General features: G+C 58.3%; 2 protein-coding genes across 3 annotated transcripts; one reads left to right on the top strand and one right to left on the bottom strand.

Annotated features, from left to right (window-relative positions):
* Nucleotides 1-669: 669 nt before the first annotated feature.
* On the top strand, nucleotides 670-6,607 carry PSMC3 (proteasome 26S subunit, ATPase 3). Its single transcript, XM_014861335.2, has 13 exons — nucleotides 670-809; nucleotides 903-980; nucleotides 1,222-1,305; nucleotides 1,833-1,958; nucleotides 2,409-2,513; nucleotides 2,629-2,691; nucleotides 2,952-3,089; nucleotides 3,541-3,684; nucleotides 3,808-3,956; nucleotides 4,837-4,933; nucleotides 5,160-5,305; nucleotides 6,165-6,246; nucleotides 6,423-6,607. The coding sequence occupies exons 2-13, from the start codon at nucleotides 954-956 to the stop codon at nucleotides 6,531-6,533; spliced, it is 1,272 nt and encodes a 423-aa protein (XP_014716821.1). The 5' UTR covers nucleotides 670-809; nucleotides 903-953; the 3' UTR covers nucleotides 6,534-6,607.
* A 2,154-nt stretch (nucleotides 6,608-8,761) lies between these two features.
* SLC39A13 (solute carrier family 39 member 13) lies at nucleotides 8,762-16,817 on the bottom strand. Of its 2 annotated transcripts, none has more exons than XM_044750009.2 (10): nucleotides 16,678-16,817; nucleotides 14,965-15,273; nucleotides 12,751-12,864; nucleotides 12,357-12,481; nucleotides 11,853-11,957; nucleotides 11,656-11,745; nucleotides 10,834-10,884; nucleotides 10,393-10,525; nucleotides 10,111-10,210; nucleotides 8,762-9,988 (listed from the first exon to the last, which is right to left on the bottom strand). In XM_044750009.2, the coding sequence occupies exons 2-10, from the start codon at nucleotides 15,263-15,265 to the stop codon at nucleotides 9,913-9,915; spliced, it is 1,095 nt and encodes a 364-aa protein (XP_044605944.1). In that variant the 5' UTR covers nucleotides 15,266-15,273; nucleotides 16,678-16,817; the 3' UTR covers nucleotides 8,762-9,912. The 2 variants fall into 2 exon arrangements, with proteins under 2 accessions (XP_044605944.1, XP_044605946.1); XM_044750011.2 differs by having other exon boundaries at nucleotides 10,397-10,525.
* Nucleotides 16,818-21,026: the final 4,209 nt, after the last annotated feature.

Below are 21,026 nucleotides of genomic sequence, written 5' to 3'. Positions count from 1 at the left end.
CAGGGTATGTGGGATAGTTTGACTTAAAATATAAGCTGTGTGGCTTACATGAAGTTCATTTTCGGGAGGGCCCTAGGCCTCGCCTCAACAGTGATAAGCAGAGACCCTCCAGAGCAGGGGACACAGGTACAACCAATGAGTCTCATAGGGTCCACAGATCTGCCCTGCTCGGTGAGATGAAAAGAAACGATTACAGACGTGAGACACAATGTTTTCAGTTGTAGAGGCTGACTGTCCATTGAGTTCTTCCCACGTGCGCAGTTCTGGGGCGCCTGCTCTGAAGTTAGCAGCAGCAGCGATTTCTCTCTTTGAAACTGGTTAATGGTTCTCTCCAGTGACCCTGGGTGGCCCAGTTTGTACTTTAATAAATAATAACTATAAAAATACAGCCTGAGGTGTCATGCCCTTTGCACACGACTGGTGTATTTTGTTTACTGTTTACGGGAGGCAGAGCCGTTGCGCAAATCCCCTGATTCCTAACTGGGCCAGATTCTGAGGTTGAATCACTCCGAGAGCGCCCTTTCAGGTTCCCGCCAGACTAAGACTACATTTCCCAAGAGCCCGGGCGGCTCCCGTTGTTTCTCCCTCCCCTTCCGGTTATACGCCCAGGCCCCGCCCCGCTGCGCGCGCCCTCCAATAGCGCACCCACCTCTGGCGCCCGGCGTGCTCAAGACGAGGGCGGGAACGTTTCAGGAGCCATGGGGGCGGGGCCTGTGGCCCGAGCTTCGTCTTTTAACTCGGAGAAGCAGATTCGCTGTGGCAAGGCGGCAGCAGCTAATTCGGTCAGGAGTCAGGATTTGGAGAAAGAGGTCTGCCATTAGTTAAGAGCAGCTATTAAGAAGGACAGCATTAATCTGCCGCCACGGCTCCTGCTCAGTCCGATCTTCCGCCTTTTCCTCCAGGAAATGAATCTGCTGCGGACACTCTAGAGTCCAGTGACTCGGCAGGAGAAGATGGCGACCGTGTGGGATGAAGCTGAGGTCCGCGCTGGGAGAGTAGGGGGTCCTGGAGCCGGGACAGCGGGGAGACGCCCTTGGCGGGAGGGGAGGAGGTGGCTGGAGGTCAAAGTCTGGCCTGGTTCTGGCGTCGGGGCCGCTTGGGATGTGGGCAGGGGTCCCGACTCCTTCATTCTGGCTTAATGGGCGGGGAGACTGAGGCTGTGAGTGGGCTCGGAGAACGCGGGCTGCCTGCCCTGAGTTAATGTTTTTTAATTTTTAACAGCAAGATGGCATCGGGGAGGAGGTGCTCAAGATGTCCACGGAAGAGATCATCCAGCGCACGCGGCTGCTGGACAGTGAGATCAAGGTGGGCGCGCAGCCCCTGTGGCGGGCAGTGAAGCCCCCAAGGGCAGGCCCGGCAAGCCCAGCGGCCCTAGGATAGGCATGGGGACTGCAGTTTCCTCCTGGGACCTGGAAAGGAGGAAAGAAAACTCATTAGACGGCCTTTCCCAATGCAGCCTTTAAGTGTTCCTTCTGAGAGTCCTTTTTTTAGGAAATCCTCATCTTATAGATGGGGAAACTGAGGCCCAGAGAGGATTCTACTGTGGGCAAGGACCCAGTTCTCTATTAAGGACCTAAAACTTACTTTGCTTGACTCAAAGTCCCGCTCTTTTCCCTTTACTACAACTGCTTCACCTGGAGGTCCCCAGACCGGCCTCCTGTTTTGACCTCTGCTCCATGTGGTCACAGTCAGGCCCAGCCTTCAGAGAGCCTTAGAGCTGAGTACACTGATGCAGGAGGGAGGGTCCCCTGGGCAGCCGGCCGCACCAGTCACAGGCCCTGGGAGGAGCTGAGCCCAGACTGAGAAGTTGCTGCCACGCACCCTCCCCCCAGATCATGAAGAGTGAAGTGTTGCGAGTCACCCACGAACTCCAGGCCATGAAGGACAAGATCAAAGAGAACAGTGAGAAAATCAAAGTGAACAAGACCCTGCCGTACCTTGTCTCCAACGTCATCGAGGTGTGTGTGTATGTGGAGGGGAAGAGGGGGTCGGCAGGGCCCGGAGACAGCCTGCGGTGGGGCCACTGGGGAGAGAGCGGGTGGAGGTTTGGAGGCCCAAGTTGCATGTTGGAGCTGCACCTCCGAGGGCCTCCTCTCTAAGTGTGCATTTCCAGGGGAATCTAGAGAGCCTGAAAGGGCCTCCGAGGTCTCACATTTCTCCTTTTCTGCTGGTTATTCTTCCTCGGGGGTGGGTGATTTCTGTGCGGAGAAGCAACACCTAAACAGAGATTTTGTCAGTCCGCTGGCTTGTCACCCGCAGCTTTGCTGGGCAGAGGGCTGGGCTGAGGAGTGAGGTAGGAATGGCCAGCCCTGCAAGGGTTGGGGTCTTGTTGGCCGAGGAAGCACTGGGCTCTGGGGAGGTCAGTGGGCCAAGCAGGGCCTCTTAATCTGAGCTTTTTCCCTTCCCAGCTTCTGGATGTTGATCCCAATGACCAAGAGGAAGATGGTGCCAACATTGACCTGGACTCCCAAAGGAAGGGCAAGTGTGCAGTGATCAAAACCTCCACACGACAGGTGAGGCAGCTCAGACCATGGAAGAGCTGAAGAGGGTGAGGCATGGGTGTGCGACAGGACTCGGGAGCCTTGCTGAGGGCAGTAACTGACGCTGCCCCTGGAATCTTCCCTGCAGACCTACTTCCTGCCTGTGATTGGGTTGGTGGATGCTGAAAAGCTGAAGCCGGGAGACTTGGTGGTGAGTGGTGGCCCTGAGCCCAGGCCGGGCTTTGCCACTGAGGTTTCTCCCACTGACTTGCTCAGCCGCTGCCCCCGGCCCAGGTCCTCTTGTCCCTTAATCTCGGCAGAGCAGCCGTGTCTGATCCTGCCGACCTGCTCTTGAAGCTTGTGTTGCCCAGTCCCAGTATTTGCCCTTTCACTCTGCAGCCGCTCATCACCCAGCCAGTTAGGTAGGTCTTGAGCTGGGACAGATCTGAAGGCTTCATGCTCTGTCCCCAGGGTGTGAATAAAGACTCTTATCTGATCCTGGAGACCCTGCCCACAGAATACGACTCGCGGGTGAAGGCCATGGAGGTGGACGAGAGGCCCACAGAGCAATACAGTGACATCGGGGGCCTGGACAAGCAGATTCAGGAGGTGAGGGAGGCATGGGAGCCACCAGCAGCCTCGCCAGCCCTTTGTGCCCCTCTGCTTCATTGACCAGCGCACTTCTCCCCAGTGTACCTCTCATCCTCACAGCATTCTAGGGAGGCAGTGGGGGTGCCGTGAAACAGTTTAGGGAACTGAGATCCCAAAAGATTGAATGACTTGCCCAGAGTCACAGAAGTTTAGGGTCAGAGCCAGGACTGGAACTCAGGCTCCTGGTTCTGGGCCCAGTGTCTTTTCACCATATCCTGCTGTTTCTGGAGAGACCATATAGCCAGTCTTGGTGGGAGTGCGTGTTCTGTCTTCTTGACGTGGGAAAGGGAGAGGTCGCTGTCCCTGAATTGGAGGAGGAAGGTTGCAGGTAGGGGTTGGAGCCATTAAAGGTTGGGCTGTAGGAGCCTGCAGGGCTTCACTCTCCTCACCCAGGATTTCTTCCTGGCAGCTGGTGGAGGCCATTGTCTTGCCAATGAACCACAAGGAGAAGTTTGAGAATTTGGGGATCCAGCCTCCAAAGGGGGTGCTGATGTACGGGCCCCCGGGGACAGGGAAGACGCTGCTGGCTCGGGCCTGTGCTGCACAGACCAAGGTGAGTGCTTTGGGAGGGATGAGGCAGAAATGCGTGGGAGCCGAGCTTCACGAGCTCAGAGGGGCCTCTGGAGGCTTCTGGTGGTGCCTTTGGCCTGACTGTTTCCCGTCCTCCCGACCCCAGGCCACCTTCCTGAAGCTGGCTGGCCCCCAGCTGGTGCAGATGTTCATCGGCGATGGTGCCAAGCTGGTCCGGGACGCCTTTGCCCTGGCCAAGGAGAAAGCTCCGTCCATCATCTTCATCGATGAGCTGGATGCCATTGGCACCAAGCGGTGAGGGGAGCTGGGTGCCGAGGGGATTGTTCTCAATTCCAGCTCGCCCACCCTGTGCCCTCCTTCCCCAGGACGGTGGCAGCTCTAGTCTTGTGGTTCTTCGTAAATTCTCTTCTAACTAGCCTCCCTGCTGCTTCTCTTTTCCTCTGACCATCCGTTCTCCTCACGCCTGCCAGCATGCTTCTTTGAAAACAGAAACCTGGTCGCTTCGCTCACATGCACCCACAGTCCCTTACACAATCCTGGGCCTTCCCATTGCTCCTTGGGATAAATGCTAGGCATGCCATGGCCTGCAAGGCCCTCTCTGTCCCTGTCCCTGCTCCCCTGCAGTCTCATCCCATCCTGCCCCTGCTTCCCCCCCACTCTGGACTCCCTCCTCCACCGTGTCCCCTCGGCTTGCAGGCCCACTCTGGTTCTGTGGTGGGAGAGATTTTGTACCTGCTCTTCCCTCTGGAGTGTGGTTTTTCTTCTCTCTTTTTCTCCATTGGTTGGTTGTCCAGCCAGTGTGTTTTCAGCCTGCAGATCTCAGCCTAAGGGACACTTCCTCAGGGAGGCCTGCCCGGGCTCCCCCTTATGCACCGAGGCTAGGCCAGATCCCTGTGGTTTTAAGCTTTAGCTCAGTTTTTAATGGCACCTTCATCAGGGGCATAGCCCAGGCAGTGGCTGGTTTTGCTGTTTTAGCCTCAGCCCGGCACCTGATCCCAGGAGCCTCTCCAGTCTCTGACACCTTCTCTGTGCCGGTATCTGGGCCGGGGGCCCCAAGTTGAGCAAGACTTTTCCCGCCCTGCTCGGGTTGCGTTGGGCTTCTGGTGGTGGAGGAGGGGAGGGCTCTGCCTGAGTGGTGGCCTTATCAGTGTCCTGGGCCTCCTGTGTGCGCCAGCTTTGACAGTGAGAAGGCTGGGGACCGGGAGGTGCAGAGGACGATGCTGGAGCTTCTGAACCAGCTGGATGGGTTCCAGCCCAACACCCAAGTAAAGGTCAGTATTGTCGCTTCACAGATGAGGAACCCCTGGGCTTAGAGGTCAGGGGACCTTCTCTGTCACCTAGCTAGTGCAGTTACACTTAGAATCGGGGTCTGTCTAGAATATCCCCTGCCGTTTCACCTGGACCCTGGCTGCCTCTCTGCCTGTCTTGGCTGTGACTGTGGCTCATCTGTGAGCCGCATCCTCCGCAGTTCAAGGTGCTGCCTCTCCCCTTGCTTAGGTAATTGCAGCCACTAACAGAGTGGATATCCTGGACCCCGCCCTGCTCCGCTCAGGCCGCCTGGACCGCAAGATTGAGTTCCCGATGCCCAACGAGGAGGCCCGGGCCAGAATCATGCAGATCCACTCGCGGAAGATGAACGTCAGGTGAGCAAGGCCACGAGCAAGGCGCTGAGCCCCAAAGGGGCAGCAGCAGAGCCGTCTCTGGCTCTCCTCTTGGTGCTGCGCTTCCCCAGGCCTCCCTTCCACGTGCCGGTCACACATGCCGTTCCAAGCGCCAGCCTCCGTTTCTCTCCAGGGGCCTGAGCTAGAATCTTGCTGGGGCCCAGGCTCTGATTCTGGGGCTCTGCTCCTTGGAATCCACCCCCCACCCGCGCCTCCCCATGATTGGAAGGCACACAGGCTGGAGGCCCTCAGTTTCCTGGCCTCCCCCACCTCAGCAGATCAGTGCAGTCCAACATGGCCCGGGGAGATCCAGCAGGGGCCAGCTGGACCTGGGTTCAGATCTGTGATCTTCAGCAGGTGGCGTAATCTCGCTAAGCCTAATTTTCTTGTCTGGGACGTGGGGATGACGGCACCAACCTCACGGGGTTGTGGCAGTGTCAGCACAGTGCTTGCACGTGACACCAGCGTGGCAGTAGCTGTGCTGTGCTGACACGTGGCCCGTGCCATTCAGGAGATGGCGAGACAGCCATCTTTTGTGTCCACAACCTCCAGCTCCCCTGCTTCAGGCTGACTCAGTCCCTGGAGTCCCAGGTGCGGATTTCTCGAAGGCTGGAGCTCAAGAGACCCTAGAACTAACCTGGCCTAGCCAGCTTTGACCTCCCTCCTTTCCTCTCCCCACCTGGTACAAGAAGAGAACAAGGCACCGTGGGGAAGGGACTTGCCTGTGGGCACAGGGCGAGTTGCGCTCGGGCTTGATGGGGAGTGCGGGAGGACACCTGCGCCTCCCGAGCCCCCGCCACCCCCACGAGTGGCTGAGCCCCGTGGTGTGTGTCCCCCCCAGTCCTGATGTGAACTATGAGGAGCTGGCCCGCTGCACGGATGACTTCAACGGGGCCCAGTGCAAGGCCGTGTGTGTGGAGGCGGTGAGTGGTGGGGTGAGGTGGGGGGCTGCTTCGTGCCTTCCTGCCCCCTTCCCTGGACAGGACAGGAGTGTCTGTCTGGTGGAGAGTGCTCAGGGGAACAGCGGAGAAGCCGAGGCCTGTGGGAGCCGGGCCAGGGGTGCGGGAGGCGCCCTCGAGCCTGTCTGTCCCGGGTGCAGGGCATGATCGCGCTGCGCAGGGGCGCCACGGAGCTCACCCACGAGGACTACATGGAGGGCATCCTGGAGGTGCAGGCCAAGAAGAAGGCCAACCTGCAGTACTACGCCTAGGGGCTCACCGGCCCAGCCTGCCCCCGGACTCTGGCTGGTGAAAACTCGTAATAAAGATGGTTTCAGGTCCCTGGTATCTGTCTGTCTCGCCTTGCCTGGGCTCTGGGGGGATGAGTTGGGGTGTGTGCGGGCGGCCCCTCCCCAGGTGCTGCTGCCTGGAAACCCAGAACGGGAACCAGTTGTCAGGGTGAGGCCCTCTGGGAGCGATGGGCGCGTGCTGCAGCTGTTGCCTGGGTCTTCTGGCCTCCCCGACACGTCCCTCCAGACCCCTCTCCCCATCCCCCTGCCCCACCTCTGAGTGTTAGAGGTTGTGGCGCTGTGGCTCGAGAATGAAGGGCCTGAACAGAAGCCAGCCTTTCCCTTCTCTGCATTTTGGTGCTCTGGTCCTCGGCCTGCTCCCTGGTGAAGCCAGGCTCCGGGGCTTTGCTCCCTGAAACTCCTCCCCGTTTCCTCACCCCCTAATCTCCTGCTTCTCCACATGTCCCTGTTAGCTCTTTTGGCCCATTTCCTTTAGCTGAAAAATGAGCCTGGAGCAAGATCCCCTCTGAGAGCCCTTCTGGGCCTAACCCTTGGCCGTGCTGTATTCTCTCCCACTCCCGTATTCTGCCATCAGCCCCCTCCCTGGCGGGCCGATAATCCTGTCACGGTTTCTGTCAGGATCTCATCTCACTGGCCCTCCTGTCTACCAGCCTTCCTAGTTGCAGCCCACTGAGTGTGGTTCACCACTTATTGAGGGCCTTCTCTGGGCCATGTGCTGTGTGGGTCTTGTGCACGATGTTATCTGGTTAGCTCAGTAACCGCCAGTGGGGCAGCCTCACTTTGTAGATGCGTTTAAGCACCTGGGCCATGATTGCACCACCTTTGGTTTGTAGCTGGGATTCAAACCCAAGGCTGAGAGGAAAGCCTGTCTGCCCTCCGCGTGCTGCTGCCCCTGAATGGCCTTTCCAGGAACCAGCCCGGGGACTCCTTCAGCTCTCACTTGCCTTCTGGCAAAAGGCCCTACACTACCTCTTTGTCCCCAAGGTGGCCTGTCTGGAGGGCTCAGCTCTGTCTCCTCTGATTCCCTCCGCTAGTCCCACCACTTCCAGGCTGGCCGTCCAAGGTGTGCCCCCATCGTGCTCTCCTTGGTGATCCCGTTGACTCCCCAGTCTCTGCCGAAGGAACCCCCAGCACAGCCTCTGAAGGGCCCTGGTTCTGTCCCCTGCCCCGGGCTCAGCCAGCTTGCCTCCTGCATTCCGGTTCCCTCTTCTAACCAGTCCGGGCATTCCCCTGGTCAGGGCACCTGAGTGAACCTGCAGGCACCACCTTCACTTCCCACCCTGGCTTCCTCCTAAGTGGGCCCCAGCCCCTCCCTCAGAGGGCTGAGTACCACGACCACGTGTGCTACCCAGCAGGGGCTCAGCCAGGAGCTGGCGAGACAGCCCAGGGTCCCTTCCGTGTTCTTAGAGGCCTGGACCCCCAGGTCCTGCGTATGTCACGACGAGGGAAGCAGATCCCTTTTTGCTGGTAAGATACTGAGAGCCAGGCAGCCCCAGCTGAGGATGCCACTGATTTGGGCCTCACAGCCAGGGCACCAGACTCCGTGAGGGGGGCAGGCGTGCTGCTCTCTGCCAACAGGCCACTGAGAGTTGTCCTTGCTGGCTTGGAGAGCAGTGCGACTCCACAGCCCCTTCCGCTTTTTCCTAATAGCACTGCAGGATGGCAGCGCCCCTGGTGCCTGAGGCTGTCTTTACACAGCGCCTTCAGAGGGGAGGGGAGGGGGTGTGGTGCAGAATAAGGATCTCGTATTTTTTCTTTTTAATGAAAAATAATTTCATTGAGGCCAAACCTGGAGATGACTTTAGGGATGGCGCTCCCTTCCTTGGTTAAATTACTCGGGGGGCGGGGCAGGCCAGGAAAAATCCCTTGGCTCACAGGTCTATAAAATCGGGACCCCACCCTTGGGGTGACGTGGGCTGTGATGGCATGGTGCCAGGCTTGTTTTACGGGGAGAGAAAGCTAACGACAGAACAGGCGGGAGAAACAAAATGCCATAGTTCCGAGAAGCACCGCCAGGTAACTTCAGAGAGGAGTGTGAATCAGAAGGGCTGGAAGGAGGGGATGCCCGTGCAGATGCACAGGGTGGCCAGCAGGAGCTGGCCCACACAGCAGCCGGCCTGGCTGGGGCGTGGGGTGCCGAGGAAAGCCCCACTTAGACCGTGGCCTCTGGTGTGCAGTACAGAGCCAGCCAGTTTGCATATAATATTTATTTGCATCTCATCTACAGAACAGGTATTTACAGATACAAATGGAACCACAGCAAAACTGCTGTAAAACCATTCAGACCCCGTTGATGGCCACTTCTCAACGCCCACGGCCAAGCAGCAGGGCTGGAGTCTGGCCGTGGAGTGGGCCAGCTGAGTACCTGGGCGTCAGCCAAGGGAAATAGCTGGGGATTATGGCTTCAGCATTCTCCCAGAGCACATTCCTGAGTGCTGACAACGTGGAGCCCTCACCACCCCCACCTTACCCCCACCGCAGTGGGACAGGAAAAGGGGCCCGAGCAGGGGGAGGCAGCCAGGGCTTGCTCTCCCTACCCCCAGAGCAGCTGCCTGGGCCCTGTGCTGGTACGCGCATCCCTGAGCTGGACTGGGAGGCCTCTCTGGCCCCGGGGCTGCTTGCTGCCCTGCAGGCTGCTGTTTGGCAGCTGGAGGTGGCAAGAGTTGCTGGCGCTGCCAGGGAGCATTCACTGGGGGAACAGGAGCTGGCCCCGGGCAGGCAGCCCTGAAGAAAAGGTCTTTGGAAGCATCTCCCGGCTCCAGGCTGGAGGGGTAGGGCTGTCAGTGCTGAGCGGGGCAGGGGGCTCCACAAGCACCTGCCTGTCCTTTCTTTGGCCTTAGAGCTGGTGAAGGAAGGGCAGAGAAGGCACCCCAGCCTCGGTCCCTGGCTGCCCAGGGCTGGGAGCATGCGCAGAGGGGGTTGCTCCCTCAGGCCAGGGAGCATGAGGCCCCAGCAGGCTCCCCGCAGCCCTGGGCTCCCTGGGCTGCTCTCACTCCTCTTGGGGTCCCGGTGGGAAGAGACCTCTGCTCGGGACCAATGCTGTTCCTCACTGCTCACTCGGGGAGGTGCAAGATGACAGGGTGGGAGGAGAGAAGACCACCGCATGGCTGGGGGTAGGCGCGGGCCTGGGGTCCTGGGCCCAACGCCCAAGGGATCACAGTGTCGGTCTCGCACACACCTCTGGTCACATGGGCACACCGCACACACAAACACACACACGCACATCATCCTCTGGTCGGAGGCTGGCTCACTCACGGGCACGCGCCCTCTCTGCCTCACACACCATCACAGAGTGAATCCAAGTCTCTTATTGCTGCGGGGGGTGGGGCGTCAGGAATGGTTACTCAATGAAGATGGAGAACAGCACCATCACCACGATGCCCGTGCAGAGCAGAAGCACCTGCTGCAGGGAGCGCCTGTGGGAGGGGTGGGGGCTCAGCGGGTGGCACTGCCTGAGGGGGAGAGGGCAGAGGCCAAAAGCTCCTCCCCCATGAGCCCCTAAGGGCTCTGCGAGTGACAGTCCCAGTGGGCCTCTCACCACGGGTCGTCTTCCTCCAAGAGGTCAGGTAGCACGTTCACCAGGGCGATGTAGAGAAAGCCACCAGAGGTGAAGGGCAGGATCCAGGCCACGGTCTCCTCTGCGGTGGGGGGAGGAGGTCCGACTGGCTGGGAGCCCAGGGAAGCCATGTGAACTGCACCCCCTCCCACAGGGTAGACAGGGCAGAACCCGGCCTGGATACCAGGGCAGGGCGGCTGTGCCCTCTGGTGCTGGGCCCTTCTGCTGACCGCCACCTGCCTCCACCACCCACCACGCCCGTACCTACTCCCTTGGGGGACTGCGTACAGATGGCGAAGCAGGCACCCAGCAGGCCCCCCAGTGCCGTCGAGAGCTGCAGCTTGGCTGCGCTCCATCGGTCAAAGCCGGCCCGGAGCAGGATGGCAAAGTCGCCCACCTGAGGGGAGGTCCAGACAATCACTCTGGGTCCCAGTGGGGCCAGACCCCTGAGTGTCTCAGGTATGGACACCAAGCCCCGGCACCAGCCCTGCCGCTGGGACCCCCAGCCCGCATCCCCTTGGCTGGGACCCCAGTCCCGAGGAAGCTGGAGCACAGCTGAGAGGCTGGCTACAGCCTGGTGGGCTGAGCAGCTCCAGGCCCCCAAAGTCCAGCCCCTGAGCCTGCCACTGGTGGGCAGTCCCACCCCAAAGCCCTCCCCCCGGCTCCGTGCCCACCTTACCGATCATGGAAACCTCTGGCACTAACCTCATGGGGGATCTCATGCAGGAGGATGGCCATGGTGGTCAGGAGCCCGATCTGCAGGGAGGGGAGTCGGTGGGGTCTGTGCCGAGGGCCAGGGCACCCACTTGTCCGCTCATTCTACAAAAATTTACTCTGCTCTGAGTGCTCTGGCTGGACACCGTTTGGCGACTAGAAATACAACAGCGAATAAAACAGACAAGGAACCTGCCTTCATGAAGCTAACAGTCTGGAGGGGAGAGGCAAGGATGGAATAAACACACAGAGAACTGTGTGAGCACACAGTGACAGGTGCTGGGCGAAAGGATGAACTGGGTGCCGCAGGACCTGAGTAATGGGGCCCTAATTTAGAGGAGGGGTCAGCAAGCAAAGGCCTCTCTGAGGAATTGCAGGGAGCCGAGGCCTGCAGGACGAGGAGCCAGTGGTTCAGAATGGGAGGAAGAAATTCCAGGCAGATGGAATGGTGTGCGGTGGAGGCCGGGAGGGGAAAGAGCTGGGCCAGACCACTGAGGCCAGAGCGCAGAGGGGAGGAGGGGGAGAAGCATCTAGAAGCAGACAGCGGCTAAGCCTAGAAGCCTGGCAGAGGCATGTGATCCCAACAAGGAGTGTTTGCAGCAAGGAGATCAGACCACGGGCTCAGGACAAAAGAAGGCTGCATCCAGGAGAGCAGCAGGGAGTCCTGGGGGCTTGGAGGAGAGTGTTGGTGGTGGAGGGAGCGAGAAGGAGATAGACTGGAGACCTATTTTGGAGGTAGAGCCAACTGGTCAACACAGGCACCATCATTCCCATCAGCAGTGCCTGGGGCCCACCTGCCCCACCCCTACTCACCTTCTTGCTCACTAGGAAGCTGGCAGCCACAGCCAGCCCGTGAGTGAAGTTATCTATGGTGTTGGCCAGCAAATTGAGATAGCCACTGACCTGGGAGGGGGGCGAGAAAGGCGGGCTGAGCCAGGCTGCAGGGCTGAGCCAGGCTGGCCGCTCGGGCTGGGGTGGCTACAGGAGGGGACGCTGAGCGGGCCACTCACTTTGATGCTTCGGACCATGGCGCTCAGGCCAGGCTCTGCAGCCGGCTGGGCCAGGTAGCGGCCTCCATTGAGAGCAGCAGCAGCAGCGGGGTCTTTGCTGGGGGCCTAGGGCCAGGAGGAGGGAGAGGTGACATTAGACACTCCCGACTCAGCCAGGGTGACACCGAAGGGGACCGGGAGATGGAGAAACAAGAGACAGGGAACACCCCTTTCATCTGGCTTGACTTCTCTGCCGCTCAATCAGCCAGGTGCCCCCAGACTCAACAAACCCTCCTCCTCCCCCGACACTGCTGTCCCCCTCAGTCTATGAGAACAAGCCGCGGCAGGAGCTGATGCTGTCACTCTCCAGATCCTTCCAAATAAGTTGGCCCAGCCTCCCAGAGCTCCCAGGAAAGGGCCAAGAGACCCTCTTTTCAGAGCTCAAGTCAGAACCTGGGTCTCCAAGCCCTGGTGTTACCACAAAACAGAGGCTGATGGGTCCAGGCCCTGGGGTTTGGGGCTCACCTGGCTGGTCCCCTCCTTCTCCTTGCTGTCCAAGAACATCTTCTCCAATACCAGGAAGGTCAGGAAGCCAGCAATGACCCACAGCCCCAGTTGCTGTTGCTGCTGCAGGCTCTGCCCCTCACCACCTGCAGGGGGCAGCACTGACAGGCCAGGCCAAGCCAGGACCATGGAAGGGGGAACCTAATCCAGGCCAGTGACACGGCAGGGGTCCAGAACTGGCTGGGGAAACAGCTGGGCCCCAGAGACTCCCAGAAGGGCTACGGTGCTGGGACCAGGACAAGTTCCCGGCCAGATGCCCAGAACCCCTCTCCAGTCACTGTGGCAGGGCCTAGGCCAACACGGGGCATGGGGGCCCACCCCCTCCCTCCTGCCCTCAGCCTGCGGCCTCACTCACCAGGGCTGGCGCTGCACGTGTAGGCCCACGCCTCAGGCAGCAGGTGGAGAAACACATTGCCCAAGAGGCCTCCCAAGGCAAAGCTGAGCAGCTGCTTCAGGCGCCGGGCCCCCGCTGCAAGGCAGAGAAGCGGGGCCTGGGGGCGGACCCACCAAAGGCCCCGGCCTGACCTCCGCCCCACCCAGCTGACTGGGCTCTTCGTATTGTCCCAACCAGACTCCCAGCCTCCAGAAGGCGGGACCTCGGCTGCTGCCCTTCCTGGGTCCCCCACTCCCAGGCCCAGCAAGGGCCGGGTGCTTGGCAGGGACGCCCCATGACCTGCTGGACAACTGGGGAGGCCACGATGGCTTCATGGTTAAGAGACTGGGCTTGGGAGCTGGACAGGCCCCAGCTTCCCAACCCACCAGCTGGAGACCGTGGGCATATGGCTTCTGGGACTGTTCCCCAGCTGTGAACCGGGGATAACTGGATCTATCTGACAGGGATCTTGAGGGGATTGAGCCACAATACGCACAGCAAGTGCTCATTAAATGGGAATTTTTCTCTTCTCAGCCACTGTTACTCTCACAAAAGTGGCAGAGATCGGGGGACTTTTGAAGACTCGCAGCATCCAGAGTTGGAAGTGCCCTCAGGGGGCTATGCCCAGACCCTTGGCTTCATAGAGAAACTGAGGCCCAGGGGACAGTGGCAGCCTAGTGGTGGGATGGGATTCCAGGAGAAGCTACTGTTTCCAGACTATGTGACTTTGGGCTGGTCAAAGAACCTCTCTGTGCTTGTGCTTCCTCATTTTTAAAATGGGGCTAATACAGGCATACCTCGGAGATATTGCGGGTTCGGTTCCAGACCACCGCAACAAAGCAAACGTCTCAATAAAGTGACTCACATGAATTTCTTAGTTTCCCAGTGCATATAAAAGATATCTACGCTATGCTATTAGGTGTGCAATAACATTATATCTAAAAAGCAATGTACATACTTTAATTAAAATATACACTATGGCTAAAAAATGCTAACCATCCTCTAAGCCTTCAGCGAGTCATCATCTTTCTGCTGGTGGAGCGTATTGTGAAAAATGCAGTACCTGGGAAGCGCAATAAAGCGAGGGATGCCTGGAATCCAAGTCCTCCCTATGTTGACCTTGAAGGGACGCTATTCGAGGGGCTGAGCCGATGCACAGGCATGACAGCGGGGCCCCACGAGGGCTGTGTTCACAGCTGCGGTGCCAGCCCTCAGCCCAGGGCCTGGCACGGCTGTGTGCATAACCATCTGCTGAATGAACAGTTCCTGAGCCTGGAGGGCAGGACAAGCCCCTGCCGCACTCATTGCAAAGATTCCTGGGGCCCCGGTCCAGACCCACTATGTCATCCTCTCGGGCGGGCGGGGGACAGGCACCTGCGTTTTTAGCAGCTCCCCATCTGATCTTGTATTTTTCATTACAACATGTCATTTGTGGATAGACAGCACATGCGCCTGATCCAAAGAGGAGCCAAGGAAAAGCTGTGCCCACGCCAGCGCCCCCTCCCTGAGCCCCTCCCCGGAGGCAGGCCTGCCCCAGCCTCTCGTGTATCCCAGATAAGGCTGACCCAGAGCTCTTGGTTTGAGAGCTCTTTTGCACTCTGAGCAAAGACTGAAGGGAGATGCACTGCTTTGCTCGCTGCTGCATCCCGGTACGCAGCCCGGCACCCAGCCCACGGGCCGCGAGCAGGCTGCCTTTCTCCTGCACCAGGCTGTCTTCCAAATGCTCTACTGATATCAGTTCATTTAATCTTCACAATTATAGCTGTGAGGCAGATCCTATTATTACCCCATTTTTAAGATGGGGAGCCTGAGGCAGCGGGAAGCAACTTGCCCAATGCCACTAGCTGGTAAGTGGCAGAACCCAGGTGGCCTGGCCTCCCTATTTCCAACCAGTATTTCCTATTTCCCTATTTCCAATATCCCTATTTCCAAGCAGTATCTATACTGCTTCTCGGGGAACACTGGCTGACTTTTATTCTTTCAGGATAAATGAACGAACGCATGAATGAATGAACAAACAAATAATCGTGGCGCATCCTGGTCTCACAGGCCCCAGGGGAGAAATTGTATTTCATGCCCGCCTGCCACCTCAGACACTCTGGAATCCGGGACGTGAGAGCCAGCTCTCCTGGGAAGAGCAGGACCACATCTCCAGCCCTGCTGGCTGCCCCTGGGCGCCAGTGGAGGGTCACCCACCTTCTGAGCGCAGCGTGGTCCCCATTTCCAGGGGAATGACGAGCAGTGGGAAGACCCCACTGAGCCCCACCATGAGTGAGCCCAGAAGGGAGCAGATCCAAGTGTCCAGCCTCTCCCCGCTCAGCAGGGCCCCCCAGGACTCGCTTTCCTTGTTATCCAGGCGACAGGCTGCTGCAGCCCCCCGATTCCGGAGGGCCTGCTGGGAACCCCCAGCACCCCCCAGGAGCTCCAGGGCAAGGGCAGTGAGGAAGAGGAGCCTTTGGCCCGCCATGCCACAACCAGGACAGGGACATCCAGACATACCACGTGCTGAAAAACAAAGGCCACTTACGTGAGCTGCCACCCTTGGCCGCACACCTGCTTAGGAAACGTGGCATTTAGCTCTCCCCCGACAACTGGCCACGGCATCTGCCCCCCTGCTTGCCTTGCCCAGGGCCTCTGAGAATCTGAACGGCGGGTACACAGACCAAAGGGGCTCTCTTCCTCCACATCCTACTCCCAAGGACCACACATTTTTTCCTTCTGAGACGGCTCCAGACTGTGTGTCAGCATGTCCGCCTGAGGCTAAACTTTCCTTAATGACAGGATGAGGCGCTGGCTGGGTTCCCCTAAGCCACCGGCAGGCCCAGCCCAGCCGGGTGTCTCTGGCTGCCAGGGGAGGCTTTGCTGCCAAGATGTGCCCCTGTGAGGACACCCCAGGGACTCAGGCCGGCCCTGTCTAGCTTGATGGGGTGACATTAGGAGGTGCAGGTGTGGAAATCAAGTCGCTGAGCTAGGATGGGGTCATCAGGGCTTCTTCCTAGGAAATGAACCCAATGTCCCTGGGGCATGGACAGGCCATGGTACTGAAGAGAAAGGACCCCTCCTTAGGAGCTGCCTCATAACAGATGCGCAGCACACAGGCTTGGAGCTCTGCCATTAACTTGGTGCCCTGCACTGACAGCTGTTTGACTGAGGGCCAGTCCCTGAAGCCCCCTCTCTGAGCCTCGGTTTCCTCCTCTGGAGGATGAAGACAACTCTTGCCTCCCTCACACGGCTAGGAAGATGAGGAGCTTGCTAGAGCTGGTGAACCAGCCTGGCAGGGAAGAGGCGCAGAGGACCCTCCTTCTGCTGGGGGAGGCCTGGAGCTCCAGGCAGCAGGGATGAACGCAGATGGCAGAGCACAGGACCAGGATGTGAATCAACCCAGAGAGAAGTTCAATCTGGAAACTCTGGCATGAGGTTGAAATGTGGTCTGCCCTGCCTCACGCTGGCTGTGACCTTGAGCAGGGACGTCCCTGCCTCAGTTTCCTCATCTGTGCATGGAGGTGGGCGGGACTGGAAAGGATGCTCACGTCTCGGCTCTCCAGGCCTTCACGGGAGACCCCGATGAACCAGCTAGGCTTACTGGGGACCAACAGCAGGAGTGGGCCGGGCCGGACTTGGGGGCCGAGGGGGGTCACGCAGAGGGGAGGGGACCACAGGTCTGGGATAGGGGAAAAGGGGACCGAGGGAGTCAGAGGGGAGAGGGAAAGGAGAAAGCAAGAAGGAAAGCCAGAGCGAGCCGGCCGCGGAGGGTGAGCGCGAGGGGGAGATGGGGACGGACGGGGGGCGACAGGAGGGAAGGACCGCCCGGGGAAGTTGAACTCGGGGCTGGGGCGAGAGGCCCAGGTCCTATTGGGACAAGCCGGGCCGGGGCTGGGGGATCGGCCCCGAGGGTCGGCGGTCACTCACCGTGCGGCGGCAGCGGCGACGCTCCGGGCGGCCCCGGCCATCCAGCTGCTGCGCCGCCCCGCCCCGGCTCGGCCCCGCCCGGCTCGGCCGCCGGCCCCCGGCCCGGAGCCGCCCCCGGCGCGCGGCCACGTCACACGGGGACCTGCCCGGAACCCTCGACGCCGCGCGTCGCGGGGCCTGGCGGAGCGGCGGTCGGGGCGCGCTTCCGCCTCCCGGCCATGGGGGACCCGGGCGGCGGGCGCACTTCCGCTCGGGCCGGCCTCGGGGCGGCGCGGAGGGCCGGGCGGAAGTGGGAGCCCGGCGGGCACCGCGCTCAGCCGGGCTGGGCAGGGCGGAGGCGGCGGCCGCGCAGGGACCGCTAGCGGCCGGGTGGCTGGGCCTGCGGGTCCGGCCGCCGCTTCCCGTCTCGGGCTGCAGTGCCGCCCGCGGCCGCGCGGGGGCGCGCTCGGCTGCCGGACAGCGCCGCCCTGGGCCGAGCCGGGTCGGGGTTCGGGTGGAGCATGGCTGCGGCGCTCCTGCTCTGAGTCAGCCGTGCCTGGCTCCTCCATGAACAAGGGAAAGGGGAAGTGCCTGCCGCAGGGAGGGGCCTAGCCCCGGGAACCTCAGAAGAGGGAATTTTATTCTTACTCATCGAATTATTTTTATGCTTTGGTTTTTCACTGGGAACCTCAGGCCTTTGTCTCCAGGACTTGTAACCCTTTGGGGTCCAATGCATGGGTGACAGTGCTGCTCAGAACTCCAGACCTGGAGGAGGAAGGGCTCTGTGCTTCCCTCACCTCAGACCAGGGCAGCAAACAACAGCATTATTATTATCACGGCAATTTACTGAACGCCTATCACGTGCCATTCACTCTGCTGGCATTATCGCACTGAGTCCTCAGTCTGTCCCATTGAGGTGGGTACTGTTAGCCCGCAATCACACAGTGGCACCGATGGCAGAGCCGGGATTCAAACCTGGATGTCCCTGAACCCAGAGCATGTGATAGCCCCTCACTAATAGGGCAGTGGGAGTCTGGCTCTCGTGTCCACTTTGCATCCTTCTCTAGGAATCAGCCAGAACAGTACGATATTCAGGAAGGGGCACATGGGTATTCACATGGGCAGAGATTGTGAAGGAGTGGGGGTCTCCAAGCCCCTGACCCGCACCTGCCTCCCTGGTAGCTCCCTTCATCTGTCCTGTCTTGCCCTCCAGCACTGGGGCCTCTGAGGGCACGCTCGGTTCTCATGCTGCACCCGGTGCCCTGTTCCACTTCACGCTCCAGTGTCTGCCCTTGCTAGAGCCCCAGCTCCTTCCAGGTGGGATCAGCTTTCCTCTGAAAGGCCCTTGTCTGCCTCGCTCCACCAGAGCCATAGGTCTGCCAGGACGCCTTCCAGTGCCCCATCCTGAGTTCTGAAGTGGAAGACCTGGGGTTGGTTTCTTTGCAAAGGGAGGAAGACACTCAGCACTCAGGGATGCTGCTCTGGGATCTCTAAGATGTCCCTCCCCCTGCTATATGCAAATCACTCATCATATGCAAAGCACTTCACAATATACAAATGATTTCACAATAACACAGTCAGCATTCCTGCCTCTGGGGACTGAGGGCTGCTGGCCACCAGCAAGGGGGTAGGCAAGACTCAGTCAAAAATGCCACTCGCTGCCTTCTCACTGCCCTTTCCTCTCACGTGGCCTAGAATTTTCACGGTCAGACTCCCCAAGGGTTTAAAGCAACAAGCGCATTGCGGGTGTGATGGGACTTGAGAAGATGACCATCAGCAGGGAGGGCCAGGTGGAAAGACGCGGTGGGTGTGTTCCACGCAAGGTACCACATACGGCTGTTAAAAACAGTGAATTAGATCTGCCAGGGGCTTCCAGGTATAGACGAATGAGAAAACAGAGATAGGATAATATTTAAGATGATTCACTATTTTAAAATAATGACAAAAAGGAACCTTGTATATGTACATGTGATTATAGATGCCCATATATATAAGTCCATGTGTAATTGTGAGCAAATAAAAAATACAGAAGATTACACATTAGGGTGAGGACGTGGACTCCATGGTGGGGGGAGGACAAATATAAAAGAAAAATTTAAAAAGACGTTTCAACATATATATGATCACATTTGTGCAATTATGTAAAAATTTATATATATAGGATGGCCTCCTAGCTTGATGGTTAAGACCGCCAGATTCTGGTACCAGACTTCCTGGGGCAAATTAGTTAACTCTCTATGCCTCAGTTTCCTCACCTATAAAATGGATGACTATACTGGATTGTTCTGAGGATTAAAGGAACGAATACACACAAAGCACGTAGAACTATGCCTGGCACATGGGAAGTTCTGCTTAAGGGTTAGATATTATTATTTTTATTATGTGAATGCATGGGTATAAAGAAAGTGTCGCAGGTCGGCCCAGTGGCGCAGCGGTTAAGTTCACAGTTCCACTTCGGCAGCCTGGGGTTCGCTGGTTCGGATCCCGGGTGTGGACACGGCATCACTTGGCAAGCCATGCTGTGGTAGGTGTCCCACATATAAAATAGAGGAAGATGGGCACGGATGTTAGCTCAGGGCCAGTCTTCCTCAGCAAAAAGAGGAGGATTGGCAGCAGATGTTAGCTCAGGGCTAATCTTCCTCAAAAAAATAAAGAAAGAAAATGTTACAACCGTGAAAAGACTAGATAAATTCAAGACACAGGGTGGGGGCCGTCCTTTCTCCTCTCCTTGCTGAGCACAGAGGAGTGTTTTCCATCACATTTATCAGTCGGTTTGGAGGCCTCAGGGACCTCCTGGCTGTCCATGCTGGGCAGACAGGCTTCAGCAGGGCAGGCTGGGCCTGGACACTGCTTGGCTCTGAGTGGCTGGGAGGGGTCTGGGACCAGAGGGCAGACCCATTTCTCTGACTTCACTGGGTTACCCAGGGTCTGACTTTGACACTTTGTTCCCGGCTCTGGTACTTTTACTGGGGGCCTCAGCAACCAGGCCTCAGCCTTTTATTTCCAGAAGGTGGGACTGCCCCTGGGCCTGCTGACTGGGCGGTGGCGGCAAGCCTGGCGTGGCCAGTGCTCTGATGTTCCCCTTCTCCGGCAGGGCAGGGCTAGAGACGGGGGCTGGGGGTGGATATGCGCTGCTTCTGCTTCCAGAGCGTGGCCTTCGAGAGAGTGGGCCTCCTTATTCTCGGGGCTTGCTGTGGGGGTCTGCAGGCAGGCAGCAACCGTAGAAAGGCATCTGAGGCCCAGGGCGGGGAGCAACTTGCCCAAGGTCACAGCTGCAGAGAGGCCTCAGGGGCCCCTCCAAACCAGCCCTGCCCTCCGGACCTCTGCCCCTAACCCTCTCTCCAGTTGTTCCTCCCAGAGCAGCCTTAGCTCCCTCCAGAGATTCTGGGGTGCTTTCTCCCAAGCCTCAGTACTTTCTGTCTGGCCTCTCTGCCTTTCCAACCCTGTTTGTAACCCTCACCCCAGCCCTGGCAGGCCCGGCATGGCCTTCCCCTTCCACCATCTCTGTCAATTGAAATCCAGCCCGTTTACAAGGCCCCCTCTTCCCTGAAGCCTTCTGGGTTTGTCCAGCCTGAAGGCCCTCGGTATTGTGTGTCTTTGGGACCCTTAGCTCTGTCTGCCGTGTACACAGGCCTCTCTCCACCCAATGTGGGCTTCCAGCTCTTGGCTGTACCCTGAAGAAAAGTTTGTCCAAATGAGTTTAGTGTCTCTCTTTCCCCCCTCCTACCTCAGAAGCGCAAATTAGGGTGAAATCCTTGTGTATTAGGCACTGTCATCTGAGCCTCTGCAGGACCCTTTTTTATTTAATTTATGTGTTTAATGATATATGTGCTTACTTGTCACCCCTCCCCCATCCCATTTCCCTGCCTCCTTCTTGGGGAAACCTGAATTTTGCGATGATCAGTCCTTTTCATTTTTTTTTTTTTTTTCAAATAAAGAGTTTTCTGGGGCTGGCCCGGTGGTGCAGAGGTTAAGTTCACACGTTCCACTTTGGAGGCCCAGGGTTCGCTGGTTCGGATCCCGGGTGCGGACATGGCACCACTTGGCAAGCCATGTTGTGGTAGGCGTCCCACATATAAAGTAGAGGAAGATGGGCATGGATGTGAGCTCAGGGCCAGTTTTCCTCAGCATAAAGGGGAGGATTGGCAGCAGATGTTAGCTCAGGGCTAATTTTCCTCAAAAAAGAAAGAGTTTTCTCATATATATAAGTATGCCTGGACAATAGTCTGTTTGATTTGGCTTTTTTTTTAAATAAGGGGAAAAAAGCTGTTTACAGGCTTTTTTACATTATTCAGTGATTTTTACAATTGTTTTCATATAGGCCCTGCATAACAGTTAATAAGTTTACTTCTAGGTATTTCATATTTTTG

Source organism: Equus asinus, chromosome 17 (assembly GCF_041296235.1).
Source record: "Equus asinus isolate D_3611 breed Donkey chromosome 17, EquAss-T2T_v2, whole genome shotgun sequence".
NCBI lineage: Eukaryota > Metazoa > Chordata > Mammalia > Perissodactyla > Equidae > Equus > Equus asinus.
Note: the sequence above shows the minus strand (reverse complement) of the source record. Positions and strands in the feature narration are given on the sequence as shown.